Raw genomic sequence first — 18,001 nt, forward strand, 5'->3', positions numbered from 1 at the left:
GCACTTGTGAGTCCCTCTAGGACCGAGGACTCTGCTGCGGTTCCCGGTGGCTGGGCTCGTTTCCGGAACGAGATGATTTAATTAACGCGTTTTCCATCCGAGCGGAGATCCCGGTGCCAGCGCAATTCCAGCGGGTCCCGTGTGGGACAGATAATGGCCCGTGGTGCTTGAGCTGCTCTTCTGTGTGTCTCTGACTTGCAGAGGACAAGGATGAGACCGTGGCCAGGACGTACCTGTCCGAGCTGAAGAACATCCGCCTGCGCCTGGAGGAGTGCGAGCAGCGGCTCGTGAGCCGCATCCAGTCCCCGAGCAGCGCCCGGGCAGATGGTGACACCATCCAGGAGAACGCCATCCGCATTGCGGAGCAGGAGGTCAGGCCTGCTGCTGGGAGGTGGGCAGGGGAGGGCCGAGGTGGACACAGGTCCAAAAATAGCTGTGGCTCCTCTGGAGTGAGTGTGTGGGCGAAGGGTGCGGGGTTTGAGGGAATCTCGCTGCGCAGAAAGCAGCAGGAAAACCTCAGCAGGTGGGCTCCCTGCTTCATTTCCTACCAGCTCCTTTGCCAAGGGCAATCCTGCTTTTTCCCTGCCTGTTCGGGCTCTCCTTTCACGTTGTCTCCCTCCCTCCCCAGCGCGTGCAGGAGGATCTGCAGCAGCTGCAGTCGGAGCTCCGGGTTGTGTCCGAGAGGTGCTGCAGCTTCCTGGACAAGGCTCCTGCGGGGCCCAGCACGCCCCACCTGCGTTCAGAGCTGGACTTGGTGGTGAACAAGATGGAGCAGACGCATGGGCTGTCTTCCGTCTACCTGGAGAAGTGAGTTGGGATGTGCCTCTGTTCCCAAATACCCTTTTGAGCATTCCCAGTTCACTAAAGGCCTTACTCTGTGCCTCCAGCACGCCTCGTGCTGGCCGTAACCGAGTCCATCCCCCTGCAGCACATGGTGCAGCCTCCAGTTCTCTGCCACATCTGGGATGTCATCGTGCTGCCTCTGTTTGATTTGCCAGGTTGAAGACGGTTGATATCATCATCCGCAGCACCCAAGGAGCAGAATCCCTGGTCAAAGGCTACGAGGTGAAGCTGAGCCAGGAGGAGGCCGTTCCTGCTGACCTGGCAGCCATTCAGGCTCACAGGACGGCGCTGCAGGTTGGTGCTGTCGTTTTGTCAAGCAGGGTCCTTCCTTTTTTCCTGCTGAATTTGGGCTGTGGCTGTGTTTTTCTTGCCTTGATACATGTGAGAGGATTTTGTGCTGCTGGTGTGATATCCCTGATTGCTTTGTAAGTGTAGAGGAGGTGCTGTGGCTTGTGCTCTGTCTGCTTCTGTACGACAGGGCCTGAACCAACCTGACCTGGGAGCATGGTCCCCTTCATTCCACACCTCCTATAACCCCCCAGTTCTTTGCACGTTAAGGACAGTGGGAAAATAAACCCATTAACCCCTTCCCAGCTTTGCCAGCTCCGGGCAGGAGGACATCTCTGACTTTGGTCCCTTCTGCTTTCGGTGCCACCGACCCGGTGCTGGCTCCTTTTGCAGCAATGGCTCGGGGAGGTGAAGGACAAGGGCTCCGTGTTCTCCACGCTGGAGGAGGAGATGGCGAAGGCGAAGGAGGTGGGGGAGCAGCTGTTCCGGCTGAGGCAGGAGCGCAGCATCGACCTGGAGCGCTTCCAGGAGAAGGGGAGCCAGCTGTGGGATCGCTGGCAGCGAGTGTGCGCCCAGATCGAGACCCGGTGAGGAACCTCCTGCCTCTTCTCCTCAGCTTCAGCTGAGGGTTGGGGTCAGGATTGGTGGTGGTGAAATTCTTTCCGGCTGGGATTCCCTCTGGTGGTGTTTCACCCCCTCTTCTTACCTGTGGTGGTTTTCTCTCAGCCACACGGAGCTGGAGAGCATCCAGGAGGTGCTGAGTGATTACCGGCAGTGCCACAGTGCCCTGATCCAGTGGATCGAGGAGATCACAGCCCAGCAGGAGCTGATGAAGCCCGGCCAGGCGGAGGACAGCCGGGTGCTGTCGGAGCAGCTCAGCCAGCAAACGGTGAGGCAGGACCTCGTGATGTCTCGTTGCTGCAGTGACCGTGTCACTTCTCTTCATCTCTGAGCTTGAAAATATGAAAAGCAGCAGGGAAGAGGCTGCAGGCCTGAGCTGGGTGTCTGGGAAGTGGAGGAACTCTGCTTGACTTGAGGTGCAGATGAGGTCTTGCGTGAAAAATTGGAGAGTGTAAAGATTTTACCCAAAAGCGCAGGGATGTGAACCAGAATTCTGCTCACCCCCCGTGGCTGCTGTCATAGAATCCCAGAAAGGTTGGGTTGGAAGGGGTCTTCAAGATCCTCTTGTTTCAACCCCCCTGCCTTGGGCAGGGACACCTCCCACTGTCCCAGGTTGCTCCAAGCCCCGTCCAACCTGGCCTTGAACACTTCCAGGGTTGGGGCATCCACAGCTTCTGTGGGCAACAGCTCAGCCAACCTGTCCTGACAACCATTTTTGCTTTGAATTTCCTTGAAGGCTTTGGCTGCAGAAATTGAGAAAAACCAAGCCAAGCTGGACCAGTGTCAGAAATTCTCCCAGCAATACTCGGCTGCCGTCAAGGTACAGTTCCCCCCCTGCCCCTGGGTAGGGCGGGCTGGGCAGGAGCAGCTCCAGCGGAGTTTGAGGATCTCCACATCTCCCCCCACCTTTGCAGGACTACGAGCTGCAGCTGATGACCTACAGGGCCTTCGTGGAGTCGCAGCAGAAGTCACCCATGAAGCGCCGGCGGATGCTCTCCTCCTCAGATGCCATCACCCAGGAGGTAGGAACCCACCTAAGCTCGGCAGGGGGAAATTGTGGAGGAGGGTCCTTCGACGTGCCCAGCAAAACCTCTGTGCCCCACAGCAGCCTCTGTGAAATGAGCTCCTTTCTGCTGAACTCTCTTGTATAAATAAAGTTTCCACCCTCGCTGTTTTTTCCAATAGCCAGAGAGGATGGCTTAGTGCCCTAAGCACCAGGTATGCCATACCTAGACTCCTGGGAACCCCTGGGAACCCCTGGGTCAAATCCAGCGGGGTCGGCTCAGCCCTCCAGCCTTGCGAGGTAAATAACCAGAGCACCATGCAGTGTTGCTGTGTGTGCATCTTTGGGATGAGAACCTTTTAGGGACCCGAGGTCCTGTCTGCTCTGTGTGGATATTAAAGATCCCGGTAGCCCTCTGTAAGAGTTGAGCATCCGCCCCAGTGTCCGTGGCCGGAGTGTCCCCTCGCTCCAGTGTCGTGCAGCATGCCTTGTGTGGCCACCACCCTCCCCAGCAGACTTGCTGCGTTCCATTGGTGCCATCCCAGCTCCGCCAGGTGCCCTGGGGGGTTCCCAAGCGAGAGGTGCTGCGTCCGTGTCATGTTCTGTGAAGGGTGACGCTCCGGATCCGCCAGCAGGGACTGATGCACCCCCTTTTCCCTCTGTTTTCCCCTCTCTCCCTTGGCAGTTCATGGATTTGAGGACTCGTTACACAGCCCTGGTCACGCTGACCACCCAGCACGTGAAGTACATCAGCGACGCGCTGCGGCGCCTGGAGGAGGAGGAGGTGAGGGCGTGGGACACGCTGTTCCCACATTCCCTCCGTCCCTAAGGATGCTGCTCCGTGCTGAGGGCACGTCCTGGGCGCTGCCCCACCTCTGGAGATCCCCTTTGACGTGGTTGTCTTCCTCCTTCCTCCCCTGTTTGCAGAAAGTGGTGGAGGAGGAAAAGCAGGAGCACGTGGACAAGGTGAAGGAGCTCCTGGGCTGGGCCCTGGGCTTGAAGCAGAGTGTGCAGGGCAGGACAGCTGCTGCTGGGAGCAGAGAGCTGGGAGACATCGAGAAATCTATCTCAGAGCAGCAGGTAAAGCAGGAGTGGCACCAGACACTGAGGTTTAACTTCTGCTCTTTTTTCACAGCTGAATTAAGCTGATTTCTTTCTTTCTTTCTTTCCTTCTTTTTGCCAGGCCCTGAATGAGGAGCTGACTGCGAAGAAGGAGCAGGTCTCTGAGGCCATCAAAACTTCCCAAATCTTCCTGGCAAAACACAGCCACAAGTGAGTGTGACCCAGGGAGAGCACAGGGGCTGGAGATGAGATTCCTTAGAGCTGGTGGATCCGTGGGATCCAGTGCCTGACTCCAGTTAAAAACAATGATGAGCTGCATGTGACAGTTGTCTTCTTCATTGTCTGCAATGAGAAATGTGAAATGTTCAACCCATTTATGCTGTGGGACGATATTAATCCTCTTTAATTGAGATGCAGCGCCGTATATTTGGGGATTTGGTTGTTGCAGTGCAGCTCAGCCTTTGCTCGGTTGTCCTGGCAGGTTTTAGCTGAGCTGGGCAAGGAGTAGGGCAGGCAGAAGAAGGGACTCCTGGTGGATTTGGCCTTTTCCTTCACTAGAAGAACATGGCAGCTCTATGGGGCTGGTTTGGGCAGCATCCTGAGCGATTTCCCCTTCCCCTTGCAGGCTTTCCCAACCGGAAAAGGACCAGATTTCTGCTCAGATTGGTGCTCTGAAGGAAACCTACCAGGCTCTCTGCAGCAACTCCACGGAGCAGCTCCAGCAGCTCCAGAGCCAGCTGGCTCAGGAGACAGAGCACAAGGTACTGCTCCTGCTCAGCCCCGTGGCTGCACAAACGCGTTTCACTCCTCAGGGCGTGGAGAAGGTTTCATTTTGTTGTGTGTCTCGTGGCCACTGGCCGCTCACAGCCTCTTACCTGCACGTGGTTGCCCTCCCTTCTCTTCCATCCATGGTCACCCAAAGCATCTGGTGGTTCCTGGAGGCCAAGCAGGAGCTGTTCTCCTGCTGCCTTCCGGCTCGATGGGACAGTTGTCCTTTGGTTTCCATCTCTGCCCTCTGCGCAAGGGTTGGCTCGTTCATGCTTGGTGAGCAGGGAATCCTGCCCTGGAAATGGTCCCCTTAAGGAAATCTGTGTCCTCTGAGGAGTGTCCTCTCAGGGCTGTAACCTCAGAGGGCTCAGTCCCACAGGCTTGCAGGGATGCAGGGAGGTGGGACTCACGTGGCCTCGTGGATCTCGGGGCCTGACCAAGGGTTTTTCTCAGCGGTGGCTGAACCAAGCAGCTCTTCCCTGTGGAAGGCAACTGCATTGTCCAGCCCCTCAGCTGAGCTGGGAGACCTTCAGGACCTATTCCCTGTTCATATCCATCCTTGTTCCGCCGGGTAGGGAGGGCTGGAAGCGCATCCCTTATTGCCTCTGTTAGGAGCTGTCGTTCACAGATTTACGTGTGCGTGTTCTCTAAGTGTATATTCATGTGTCAATGGATATTTTTGTGTGTTTGCTTGCTGGCTCCCTGTACCCTGAAGCAGCAGCCCGCTCACATCTGGCTGTGAGACGCAGGTTTTGGCTCTCGGGTCCGTGAGTGAAGCCCTGTTCAAGCCGCTCATGGGGAGAGGGCAGCAGGGCGGCTTTTTTTGAGATCTGCCTGTGCAGCTTTCACCTAAATACGTAGTGTTTTGCTCCAAACTGGACTTCACAGCACAATCCAGGTGTTCCAGAGCAGGAAATGATTTATTTTATTGAAAGCCCTTTAGCCCTTGTGCTGGCAGCAGAAAGGTGAGCGAGTCATCTTGTTAAGCCGTCACAGATTTGGTGCAGCCTCCCTGTGGAATGGATGTTTTTTTCCTTTCCCTTTTCCTCCCTTTTGGTCAGGAAAATGATTTTAGAGCAAAAGCCTTCTCCAGGGCTTGTCAAGCTGTTTTGGTACAGCACGAGGCTGCTTTGGGGCTGGAACAGTTTTCACTCACGCTCTCGATGAAGCCCAGGCAGCAAAACAAGAGATGGCAGTGGGGCTTCACCTTAAATCCCCGTCTGCAAAACCATCCCTGCGGCTCTGGTGCGGAGCCGTTGCTTCACTGTAGAGGGAGCATGAAGAACTCTTTAACATTTGCTTGCTGGAAACATCCAACTGTCAGAAAGAAGTTACAAAAGACCAAAAAAATGCAAAGCAGAGCGCGCTAAATTGAGCATGATGTGTCCCTGTATGGTTTGTGTTTCATGTCAACTGTTTTTATGATTAACTGACATCCTTGCTTACAAGTTTAACTAACCCCCCTGGGATTTAAACAAACAAAACACACAAAAGGGAAAGAGGACGGACCTGTGTGTGGGGGTTCCTTTTGCAAAACAAAACAGTCGCATGCTGGACGCTAACCCCAAGCTTTACACTGTGTGTGATACGGCTGAACTGCTCCATAAGGCTCTGTCTTTAACTGCTCAAGGCACACCCTGCAAGTCGGTAAGTAAAAGCCTTTTACTCCCCTCCCTCCCTCCCATCCATGTCCTTTTTTATCTTTCTCTTTTGTTTCCCCCCTTTTCCCCTCTTCTCTGTCTTTCCACGGCTTGTTCATCTCTGAGTATGCACGTCAGGGCCTGGCGATGGTGGTGGAGAGCTTAGGTTGTCCCAGAAGGTTCCTCCTGTCCCCACAGGCAGGGTGTTGGGATGCAAAAGGAATTCATTCCAGAATCCTGATTCCCTCCTCGCTATCCCCACTAAAATCTTGGAGTGCTTGGGCCAGCCTTAGACCCAACCAGTGGCACTGGGAGAAACCCAAATGTCCAAAGAGCCTTTGAACACAGATACTCTTTACCACCTAAATTATCCCCCTCCCTGTGGGGATAGCAGCAAGAAAAGCCCCTCCAAAAAGCACCTCGGTAGTCGGTGTGATCCCAGTCTGTCCCCGTTCCCATGCTGGAACCTCCAGCTTGTTCCATTTCTCCCCTGGGCAGCTTGGAGGTGCTGGAGTGGGCAGAGCGGGGGCCGTGGTTGTGCCTGGGGAGCTGTGCTGCTCCTGCCCTGATGCATGGCTGGGAGCTGCTCCATGGCTCCTGTGCTGCTCCCCAGCTGTCCTGGCACTTGGGATTTGCTTGGGAAGTGCAGGATCTCTCCAGCATGGCAGGAATCAGCGCTGGGAGAGGTTCCTCCTTACCTCACAGCGGGCAGTTTGGGGGGGGGGGTTTCTCCCCCGTGAGTGCACGGTGGGATTGGTGTTGTCTTTGCTTTTTAGAGCTGGAGTTGTTGAAGGGCTCTGTTGTGCTTGTTGGTCTCCTGCCCTCTTTCTTTGTGGAGCATTAGGAACGATGCTGAGTTTTGGTGCTTGCTGCTTTGCTGTGTTACTGATGGTGGATATTGGAAGCATCTTGGTGCTGCCCTGGTGATGGACTGGATTTCAAACACTTTGGGACTTTCTAGCCTGTTTGGGGATTTTATGTTTGGTTTTTTGTTGGTTTTTTTTTTTAAACGGAGGCCTCCCTGAAACTCACGCAATGAGTGCTGGAAATGCTGGATTTTGATTTTAATTCTTCTCCTTCTCTTTCTGTTCCAGGGCAGCGAAGCCGTGGCAGGAGTGATCGATCTTGGCACGGTAGAAATATTCCCTGTCTTTGGTGCCATGCAGAGAGGTCTTATAGATCAGGACACGGGCCTGGTCCTCTTGGAGGCCCAGGTGATCACCTCTGACTTAGTTGTCCCAGATACCAGTGAGAAACTCTCCTTGGAGAAAGCTCTGGCAAGAAACATCATCGATCTCAGGGCATTCCAGGTGCTGCAGGAGTTGAAGGATGCTCTCCAGCAGGTGGAAGAAGTCCAATGTGAAGGGAGGCAGCTCCTCCCCGTCGTCGCTGCCGTAGAAGAGGGGAGGATCAGTGAGAGCACTGGGCTAAAGATTCTTGAGGCTGAGCTCATCACTGGGGGCTTCAAATTCCAGCGGGGCAGAATCAGCATGGAGACAGCAGTGCAAGGAAGGCTCCTTCCCCCCCAGCTTCACTCCAGGCTTCTGGCTCACCTGGAAGGTGGCAAGGATTTGATTGACCCCAACACTGCAGAGAAAATCACTCTGCCCGAGCTCCTGGAGCGGTGCATCATCCACCAAGAGACCGGGCTGAGGCTGCTCCCAGTCAAGCAGCTGGCGGGTGGGATGGTGAGCGTGAGGTCAGGCAAGGAGGTCAGCATCTTCCGTGCAGTCCAGGAGGGGCTGATAGACAGGCAGGTGACCATCAGGTTGCTGGAAGCCCACCTCTTCGCCGGTGGCATCGTTGACCCCAGGACAGGACACAGGCTGACCGTGGACGAGGCGGTCAGGCATAATTTGATTGACCAGGATGTGGCCTGCACGCTTCTGATCCGGCAGCTGCAGACGGGTGGGATCATCGACACCGCCACGGGAGAGAGGCTGACCGTGGATGAAGCCCTAAGGAAGGGCTTGGTAGCTCCAAGGATTGCACTGCTGGTCCTGGAATCCCTGCGGTCCTTCATGGGGCTCCTGTGGCCAGAGACGGGGGAGATCATCCCGGTTGCAGATGCTTTGGAGCAAGGAGTGCTCTCCACAGAGTTGATTCACGAGATTCTCAGCAAGAGGCAGCTCCTTGGGGCTGTTTTTGTACCGGAAACCACGGAGGTGATGTCCTGGCAGAAGGCGGTGGAGCAGGGTGTCCTGCAGAGGGAGGTGGTGATGAAGCTGAAATCAACAGCCATCCCTGATGTCATGGCCAGCCTGCAGCTCGCTGGCTCTCCGAGCAGGAGCAGGCATGGCCAGAGCTCCCCTGGAAGGAGTCCCACAGGCCACGAGGAGCCTCTGCTAAGGAGTGACGACGAAAGGCTGATGTTCCACTTGATGACCCACAGCTACATCAACATCCACGATGGCCAGAAGGTGCTCTTGGTGGACTCAGAATTGAACAATCTCGCTAAAGCTCTCATGCAAAGCCAAGAAGATGGATCCTGTGCACAGGCGTTGGAAGGCTTTGAGGAGAAAGAGGCAGACGCGGCTCTTGAAAGCCAACCTTGCAATGGTTTGGCTTTGCAGCAGCTTGAGCTTCAGTTTGCTCCTCCAAAAGGTGAAAGTGAGAAGATCCAACCACCCAGAACTGCCTTGGAGAATGGGGAGGTGGTGGTGGGACCTGAAAGTCTCCTCTTGGAGGATGCAGGGGATTTCCTGCGTGTGGAAGAGCAGGAGCAAATTTCCAGAGAACAGGCGGCCATCAGGAGTGAAACGGGTGCTGAATTTGGAAGGGAACAGGTCACTTCCATAAGCAAGGACAAACATCAGGTAAAATTATTGATGCCAGAACCTCCCAGTGGCCTTGATAGTGGATTAGTCAGAGAAACAGAGGAAATGATGATTGAGGCAGAAGAAGAGTCCAAGCCTCCTGCAGAAGATGGAGTGGAAGGTCCCGAAGATCAGAAGAGGGCATTGGAAAGTGGGGCAGTGGTTGTGAAAAGTGAAATCTGCATAACGATGGGTGTGCCAGAAAGTAGAGACAGGCTGCAAATCGTGGCAGAGCGGTCTCAGGGTGTGAGGGAATCTGAGCGAGAGGCAGAAGATGTTAGAGAGGTTTGTTTGCTGAAGGAGGAAAGAGTTGAAAATGGTGTGCTGGGAGGAGAGGAGGTTGTGCTCCCTGCAACTGGAGAGGCAGCGCCGGCAGACAGGCAAAGCGAGGACATGGAAGGTGTGTTGGAAGTGGAAGAAGGAGAGTGGGAAGAAGTGTTAGGTGATGATGAGGGCATCAGTGAACCATCCCTGCCAGCCCCTGGGGAGCAGGAAGCAGAGGACGCTTTGGGAAAGCTCCTGACGCAGCTCCGAAGCGGTGGCATCATCCACGAGCAGACGGGCAAGACGCTGCTGCTGGACGAGGCGGTGGCCTCTGGAGTGGTGTCCGGCCACACGGCCGTGAAACTCATGGAGAGGATGAAGATGTTCAGTGGCTTCTTTGACTCTCAGGTGTGTGAACCCTTGACCACCGAGGACGTCATTGAAGAAGGTCTGATGGATGAGAAGCTGCTCCAGAAGGTCCTCGCGTCCGACAAAGCCATAAGCGGTGTCCTTGACCCAGGCAATAACTTTGTCTACTCCATCAAGGACGCTGCTGCCGTTGGCCTTCTGGACAAGGAGACAGCGATGAGGATCTTGGAAGGGCAGGTGGTTACTGGGGGGATTGTTGACTTGAAACGTGGCAAAAAAGTGTCGGTGACTTTGGCTTCAAAGCTGGGCCTCATAGAGCCGACGAGTCAGACAGAGCTGGTCAAGCTGGAGAAGGCTTCCAAGGGGAAAGGCACTGATGAGGTGACCAGGCAGAAGCTCATTAATTTACAGGCTGAGACCAGTGGAATTGTGGATCCTGAAACCAAACAGCCTTTGACTGTGGCAGAGTCTGTCGAAAAGGGGCTCCTGGAGAAGGAAAAAGCTTTGCAGCTCTTGACCAAGCAGGTTGCTGATGGAGGAATCATCCATCACGTGTCTGGGATGAGGCTTTTGGTGGACGACGCGATGAAACATGGTTTGATCCGTCCAGATCTATGCAAGGAGCTCAGGAAAGCTGAAGGTGTGGTCCTGCAGGACTTTGTCCATCCAGCCACGAAGGAGAAGCTGCCCTTGCCCCAGGCAGTGTCACTGGGGCTCGTTAGCCCAGAATTCCAGAGGAAAGTGCAGGAAATCCAGGCCGAGAGCGGAAGCATTCTTGATCCAGCTTCTGGCCAGAGACTGGCGCTGTGTCAAGCGGTGCAGGAGGGCTTGGTGCCCCAGCAGGTGCTGGAGAAAGCCCTGTCATCTTCAGAAATGAGGGAAGGAATTGTAGACCCCGAGACCTGCATGATCGTTCCCTACTCGGAGTTCCTGAAGAAGTGTAAAATTGATATCGAATCCGGCCAGAGGTACCTGGAGGTCCATCCCTTCCAGGCCATCAAGGATGAGGTGACAGGGACCAAGCTGACATGTGCTGAGGCACTGAGGCTGGGGAAGGTGGACCCCCTGCCCACCCTGAGGCTGCTGCAGGCGCAGGCAGACAGCGGAGGGGTGGTGGAGGGCACCTTCAGCAAGAGGCTGTCCCTGAGGGCGGCTGTGGAACGAGGGATGCTGGACGAGGCCATGGCCAAGGTCATCGCCACCAAGCAGCTCAGGGCTGGGGGAATTGTTGATGCCCCCAGTGGGAAAAGGTTGACTGTGAATGAAGCTGTTGGAAAAGGACTGATCAGCCAAAAACTAGCTGCCAGTCTTCGGGATGTGCAAATATCCGAAGGGAAAGTTGGTTCTGAGGTCAGCAAGGTAGAAAAACCACAGGGAAAAATAGAAAAATTATCTCCAAAAGAGGAAGGTGTCATCCTTCCTACCAGATCTGCTGATGGTGCTGAGCCCAAAGCTCAACCTGAAGCTGTGAGCGATGACACAGCTCAGGGTGCAGCTGCTGCCACTGAGAAATCCCCCAAAACACGGAGAGAAGGGAAATTAAAACCTCAGGAAGCTTCAGAGGATGGTGTCCATCCCCGAGATGAACATCATCATCTTCATCATCCCCAGGCAAAAGCTGAGGTGGCTCCAGAGCACCCCTCAGTGTTGGGGACAGCGTCTCTCCCTGAAGAGACAGTGGTGGCAGGGGCTGTGGAAAAAGGGATCCCAAAAGGCAGCTCCCAAGTGAGAGCAGCCGGGGGGAAGGAATCGAGAGAAGAAGTGGATGGACGGACAGAGAAAGTGGAGGGATCGGGCTTGGAGAAAGAGCAGCTGTTCTTGGGCATGGAGGTGCTTCACAGGGAGGAAGATGGTGAGGAGAGGAGGAGGAGGAGGAGGAGGAGGAGGGAGTTTGTAAGTGCAGAGGGAGTTGTGGCAGGTGGAGAAGGTGCAGTGGTGGCTTCTGAGCAAGGAGAGAGAGTGACCAGCATGGTCCAGGTGACACCAGCAGCCCCGAGGGAATCTGTCAGTGTGGGTCCAGGGAGGGGAGGGATGGGTCCTGCAGAGTCTGGAGAACCCGCTGGGGTTCCTGTGGAGCCTGCGGGAGATGAGCTTGCAGGGGAAAAAGCTGTCGAGCACACAGGAAGAGAAACCTCTCACACAGAAGGTCCCGTTGAGCAGGAAACAACGAGGGAAACTGAGCTAAAACCTACCCAAAAACAGAAAAGCAAGAAAAAGAAAGCGAAGCAGAGCAGCATTCCAGGGGACAGCGCTCAGCCAGAGAAACCTTCTGCAGAAACGCAGCCCCTTCCTTCTCTGGTTTCCCACGAAATTCCAAGGAGGAAGGGCGAGGAGGAGCGCTCTGTCTCAAGGGTGCCAGAGCCAAAACAGGAATCCAGCATCAAGGCTGCTGCTGGGTTGGCTCGAGACACAGCCAAGCACGGGGATGGAAAAGGAAAGAAAACAATCCTTGAGAAAGATACGGAAACCCCCGGAGAGGATCCGGCGCTCCCTGTGCGCCCCGAGCAAGGGGGGGAAGCTCGAGAGGTGAGGAAAGGTGGGATCAAGAATGGTCAGGATTCCTTGGTGGCGCTGGGTCTGGAGGAGAGGATGGCTCAGGAAGACACCAGAGTGGGAAGCACCCGGGATGTGTCCAGCACAGCCACCGTGGCACGGGAACTGCCCCATGACTTAATGATCAGCGAGGAGCCCGCAGAAGTGCAGGAAACCTCCGCAGTCCTGGAGCTTGGAGAGGAGGAACAGCACAAGCAAACAGCTGAGCTCAGAGCAGACCGAGGAGGTGCCCCTGCTCCCCCAAAATCCCCAGGAGAAACCCCCCAGGAGAGGACCAAGCAGCCGGGTCCGGGCGATCGGGGTTTGCTGCTACCTGTGATCGTGGAGGGGGAGCTGCTGGAAACCTCGAGGGAGTCCACGAGACCCGCGCAGGTAAGCGGATATTTTTGCTATTTTGGCAATTTTTATGACCTGTTTGTGGATGTTTGATGCTAAAGCTGTCCGAGGTCCTAGGCACGGAGGGCAGCTGGAGCGTGAGGAGTGGATACTGCAGTGGATTTGGCAAAGGAGCCGGTGATGTACAGCTGGAAACGCTCGGGGCTCAGTTGCGGCTCCTTTAGCTGGAGCATTAGTGCTCAGTGACTAACAAGTAGAACTCTTTTTTTTTTCTGGCACTTTTGCTGCAACACCAAGAGATCTCTTGCCGTTTACAAGCTTACATTGGAAAGAGAGCCCTGTGTTTTATTTGTCCTGGAGTAAATCTTGTAGATAAGGCTGGCAAGTGGCAAGTCTGTGAGCGGGAATGTCATTAACACATTTCTCCTTTGGGGGAAAAAAAAAAAAAGAACTTTATATAACACTTTGTCTCTTTGTCTCCTTGTCTGCCTAAGTCTGAGGCTTTGATTTCCTGTCTGATTCTGCAGATCAAGTTCAGCAAGAAGATGTGTCTGGAGCACGACCAGAGGCTGATATCTTATCTCTCCATGCTCCGAGATATCGAGATGAGAATCAAACGGGTGCAGCCGGCGGAGCAGAATTTGGCAGCCCTGCACGACCTGAGGCAGCAAGCAGAGGTGAGTGAGGCTTGGCTGGTGTCAGACAGAGCTTTCCCCCCCTCTCCCCAGCTTCCTGCACAGCCCTTGCACCCCTCCTTGCTCTGGGAGATTCATCTCAGGTTTTATCAGGCTTTTATATCAAACCTCATCCCTCCTGCTGATCCATCCACCTTCTCCTCCCTGCCCAGACAACAGCCTGAGCTTGGCTGACATGAATTTTACAGCCTGGAGAAAGGCAGGCGAGCAGGGCTGGAGGGTGGTGATGAATTTTTCTAGACTCAATGTTTGGAGCTGCCTCTCCAAAACCCCTGCTGGGTTTTGGCAGCAGGGAGGTGAAGTCACCCTGCCGTAGATGTAACGATGCCGTCTCGCCTCAGGCCCTGGGTGCTGAGCTGCAGGAGCTGAGCTTCCCAGTGAATCAGGAGCTGGATGCTGTGCAGAGGATTGTGGCCAACCCCCCTGAAGAAGTCCCTGAGCAGTTGCTGAAGGCTTTGGAGAAGGATGCCAAGAACCTCCAGAAGTCTCTGAGCTCTGCAAAAGAAATCCTGCAGTCGCGGCTGCAGAACCTTCGTGGGGCAGCAGAGGCCAAAAAGGTAGAGCTGGCAACTGTCCCCTGCTGGCCCTCGAGCTTCCCAAAATTCCTCCTTTTAAATGATGAATTTCTGGTTTTAAGGCTGAAATCCTGGCCCACCACGAGACTCTTCAGGGCAAGCTCCAGGAGCTACTGAGCTGGGTCTCTGGCACCACGGAGTCGCTGGATGACAGCGATTTCCAGCAGGCCACCGATGCCAACAGCTTGAGTCGCTGCCTGCAGCACTACAAGGTAACCATGGCAATGCCCCTAATCCTGCAGGCTGATGAACTTGCTGCCCTGTGCACAGAGGAGAAGCTTTTAATCCTGCTCCTCTCCCAGAGCCTACCAAGGGTTTTGTTGAGCTTTTGACGGGGTACCCTTCCTTCCCAGACCAGGGTAAGAGAGCAGAGGAGGCTGCTGTTCTGCTGAGTTCTTTATTTCATAGTCTCATAGCTTTCTTGAAGGCAGAGTTCCAAGGGGGTTACATGATAAAGGCAAGCAGCAACAGCAACAACAGGCAAAACCAGCTTCTTCTTCTTCCTCTATATGCTCTATATTTTTTCTTACAGAAGTGTGGATTATATTTGCTAATTGCCCAATGAGATTAACACACGATTCTAGTTTTTCTTAACCTATCCTGGTCTAATTCTAACAATCATAAGCCTTACACAAGTGTTACATAGGTATTACACAGATTTGCATATACGGTTTCTATCAGCTCTTACTGTTTATGTGAACACTCCATCTAAAAAATGTGAACAGTATAATTCTATCTATATTTTGTCTGAAGTAAAGAATTCTGTGAAAAGGTAACACTGCTGCAGCAAGAACTGTGTCTAAGGTCTCTGCTTTTTAATGTTTAAGGCACTTAGCATCTATTTCTACTAAAAGTTAAAAAATCTATATTTCTGTTTCACTTTGGTGTGGCTTCTTGCATCACAGCTTATCCAAAAGTTTTAATTCAACCCCTGTGCTTTGGCTTCCCTCTGGGCCTGAGTCCAGAGGAGCTTTCAGTCCAACAGGTTTGCCCTTAGCCTGTGCTGCAGTAGGAGCCCCTGCTGTGGGTGTGCTCCCAAGTCTCTGTGATGCACAGCCTGCTTTGGCTCCAGTGCAGGGCTGTGGTGGTGGCTGAGTGACCAGGGGGGATTCCTGTCAGGCTGCTGAGGAGGGAGCTGCATCCTCTGGGAAGCTGCTCCATCACACCTGCCCTGGTGTCCATCACCTGTAGGAGCAGCCCAGTCTCCCCTCCTCGTTTGTCCATCTTCTAGCAACAGCTTTAAAGATTATTTCCAAGTTTAGTGATGGCACCTTGGCGTGGAAATCAGGGGATTGAAGGCTTTGAGAGCTGGTGGTGGCACATGGAGTCGCTGTGGCCCGGTGGCAACTCCAGGCCTGGGTCATCTTCAGACCCAAGGGCAGCCCTACACACATCCAAGAAACCTCTTGGTGAGGTTCCTCCAGCACCTGCTGCGGAGGAAAGTTGGGAAATGGCTGTGGAGAAATGCTCTCACCTCCATGCTGTTTTGGGAAAGTTCGGTGTTTCTGGGGTATATTTCCTGTGGCACCTGCAGCACAGGCCTGGCTGCAGGCTCATTTCACCTGTTTTACCTTCTCTCTCCCGTTCAGGAGCTAAAGGAGCCCCTCGCCAACACCAAGGCCGAGCTGGACGCCACTGCCTTCGACATCCAGTTCCTCATCTCGGAGCACGCCCAGGATTTAACCCCCCAGCAGAGCAGGCAGCTGCTGAGGCTGCTCAATGAGCTGCAGAAAGCCTTCAGGGAGCTGTCAGAGCGCGTGACGGCGCGGCTGGAGGTGCTGCAGGTCTGTCTCCAGCAAGCGGAGCAGACGGACCAGGTGAAGGTCGTGAGCCATCTCCTCCCCGGCTGCCCTTTGCTCGCTGAAGCGCTTCCCAGCCACAGGAACAGGAGCTGAGGCACCTCGGATTTGGGATCTCCCCTGCATGCCACTCCCAGTTCAGAAGTTCTCACGGCACAACATGAGCTTCCTCTAAAAGTCTTTCTTCCTCCCACCAGGCAGAAAGTCGCTTTGCTCCCAAAATGCGGAGCCCTGCTGAGGTCTGGGTAGAAGCCCTCTGCTAGAAATGGGATTGTTTGGGGCTGGGTGGAATAAACCCCTGTAATCCCCCCAGAAATCCCCGTGCAGAGGGGCCACCACAGACACCCCCTCAGTTTTAATGTCCTATTTCCACTGCACATGTCAGGCATTGCTGCCCCAGGGACAAAAACAAATCCTCAGGTCTGCACTGCTGCAGCACCCACCACTGCATGGATCCTCTCCTCCAAGACAGGATTAATGTGGTTTTTTTATTAACAATTGCTCTCTGTAACTCTTGCCTGTCCTCTCTGGAGTGTGTGTGTGTGTATTAACCAGTTTGCTTTGCCTTTTCAGATTGAGTGTGCGCCCATCCTAACCCAGGAAGAACTCGCTTTGCAGCTGAAGAGCTCTTAAGAAGGCTCTTTCAATTTGCTTCTGTTGTTTTATCTTATGACTGGGAGACGCAGGCACAGTGTTTTGCACAAGTTTGAACATCACTTTGCTGAAATGCCCAGGGAGAAACTCAGAAACCTTTTATCCCCCCTGGCAAAGGGGGACAGGGGTGTCACAGGGACTCTCAGGTCACATCATGCTCAATTGCTCAAACTGGCGCTTCTGTGTTGTGCTCTGGCAGCAAAAAGGGGAGCTGGATCAGCTACAGAAATGCTTTCCCTCTCCAGGGCTCCCTTTCCAACCCCAAATCTTTTTAAAAAACCCCTTATTTGGGGTTGTCTGGGGCTCCACAGTGGCGCTGCCTGACTCAGGCCGTTGCTGCCTCTCATTCGGGGAGTTTCTGCTGCTGTTTTAGTGTTTGTAAGGTGGAATGGGAAAAGCACAGAAACTCGTGGCTGAGTTTTCCTGGGAGAGCAGTGCAGCTCCACCTTGGAGCTCAGCGGGCTCCTCGGAGAGAAACCTCGCATGGTGACAAAGATGCCACGGCTCGGCAGGGACGCGGCACCTGCAGCCGGACAGGGAGCGCCTGGAGAGCCACAAAGTTTTCTGTGCTGCATCCTCCCCTTCAGGAGCTGCTGCAGCTGTAACCTCACCTTGCCTTTCAGCAGCGTGAGCAGAGCTGCAGGGCTGGTTCTGACTGTCCCCCTGTCCCCTTTCCAGACGCTGCAGGAGCAACAGGCAGCCCGGGCGCAGAGCCTGGCCGAGCTGAGCCGCTGGCTGGGCCAGGCAGAGGACACGCTGGCAGAGCAGCAGAGAGCAGAAGGGGACCTGCCTGCCTTGCAGCAGAGGCAGAGCGATGTTAAGGTCAGTGATGTTTCAAAACTGGGGGGCCAGAGGTGGGGAGGATCAGCTCGGGAGTGCCCAGAGCCTCACGGCATCGTCCACCCAGGAGCTGCAGAGGAACATGCACAGCAGAGCCGCCTCCTTCACCGGCGTCCTGAAGAGCACAGAGCAGTTTTTGGAGGAGAACAAGGCCAAGCTGGAGCCCGGGGAGCTGGCAGCTCTGCAGCAGGACCTGCAGCGTGCCAAGGAGCAGTACCGGTCCCTGCAGGAGAGGACGGAGGTGGCCCAGAAGGAGCTGGAGAGCGCTGTGAGTGCTGCAGTGCAGCAGGAGACTGAGAAGGTAACGTGCCAGGAGCTGTAGCCACCAGGCTCTGCTTCAGGGGGGCAGTGAGGTCCAGTCAGAGTCATTCGGGGTCCTGGTGTCACCTGGGTGATGCGGCACGGAGCAATTGGTGGCTCCTTCCTGGCTGTTCCCCAGGCAAGGTGTCCCCCAGATATTTCTGTCAGGAAATGCCTTGGGAGTCGCAGCTAGGGACGAGCTGGTTGTGGAGGGAATGGGGGAGGAAAAGGTGCCTTTGTCTGCCTTTGGGGTGACCCTTAACGGATGAGGGTTGTCAGTCACATCCCTGGCTGAAGGTGAGGCTCACGCCAGCGGCCCTTTTGTGGTGGGGACCCTGGGTTGTATCAGGATGAGAAATTCGATGTAGCAGCGAGGCTGAGTTTTCTCACAGCTTCTTTGCACCTTCCAGAGAGCCACAAAGGTCTGGGAGTGTCTCAGGCATTTGCTGAGGCTGGGAAACTCCTCGGGTTTTGTTTTTTTTTTTCTTCTGCTGATTTTTGTCTCCCTCCCCCTCGCCCCGTGCAGCAGTTTGCTGAACATGCAAAAACTGGCTCGTTGTTATCTGGAGCCTTTG

The 18,001-nt window shown here is 54.7% G+C and overlaps 1 protein-coding gene across 31 annotated transcripts in view; it reads left to right on the plus strand.

Annotated features, from left to right (window-relative positions):
- Positions 1–18,001, plus strand: part of MACF1 (microtubule actin crosslinking factor 1) — a 139,846-nt gene that overhangs the window by 55,849 nt on the left and 65,996 nt on the right. For 26 of the 31 annotated variants that reach the window (XM_048326803.1, XM_048326804.1, XM_048326817.1 and 23 more), the window contains 18 exons: positions 202–371; positions 629–807; positions 999–1,137; positions 1,525–1,718; positions 1,858–2,020; positions 2,489–2,572; positions 2,667–2,774; positions 3,441–3,539; positions 3,683–3,835; positions 3,939–4,027; positions 4,443–4,578; positions 7,320–12,599; positions 13,091–13,240; positions 13,600–13,815; positions 13,896–14,045; positions 15,423–15,656; positions 16,965–17,108; positions 17,194–17,427. In XM_048326803.1, coding sequence (XP_048182760.1) covers positions 202–371; positions 629–807; positions 999–1,137; positions 1,525–1,718; positions 1,858–2,020; positions 2,489–2,572; positions 2,667–2,774; positions 3,441–3,539; positions 3,683–3,835; positions 3,939–4,027; positions 4,443–4,578; positions 7,320–12,599; positions 13,091–13,240; positions 13,600–13,815; positions 13,896–14,045; positions 15,423–15,656; positions 16,965–17,108; positions 17,194–17,427 — 7,922 coding nt within the window. Of the gene's footprint in view, positions 1–201; positions 372–628; positions 808–998; positions 1,138–1,524; positions 1,719–1,857; positions 2,021–2,488; positions 2,573–2,666; positions 2,775–2,937; positions 3,056–3,440; positions 3,540–3,682; positions 3,836–3,938; positions 4,028–4,442; positions 4,579–7,319; positions 12,600–13,090; positions 13,241–13,599; positions 13,816–13,895; positions 14,046–15,422; positions 15,657–16,964; positions 17,109–17,193; positions 17,428–18,001 lie in introns of those variants that run through there. The other 5 variants (XM_048326816.1, XM_048326813.1, XM_048326812.1 and 2 more) reach the window with 3 other exon arrangements.

The sequence above is a fragment of the Corvus hawaiiensis genome, chromosome 23 (assembly GCF_020740725.1).
Source record: "Corvus hawaiiensis isolate bCorHaw1 chromosome 23, bCorHaw1.pri.cur, whole genome shotgun sequence".
Lineage (NCBI taxonomy): Eukaryota > Metazoa > Chordata > Aves > Passeriformes > Corvidae > Corvus > Corvus hawaiiensis.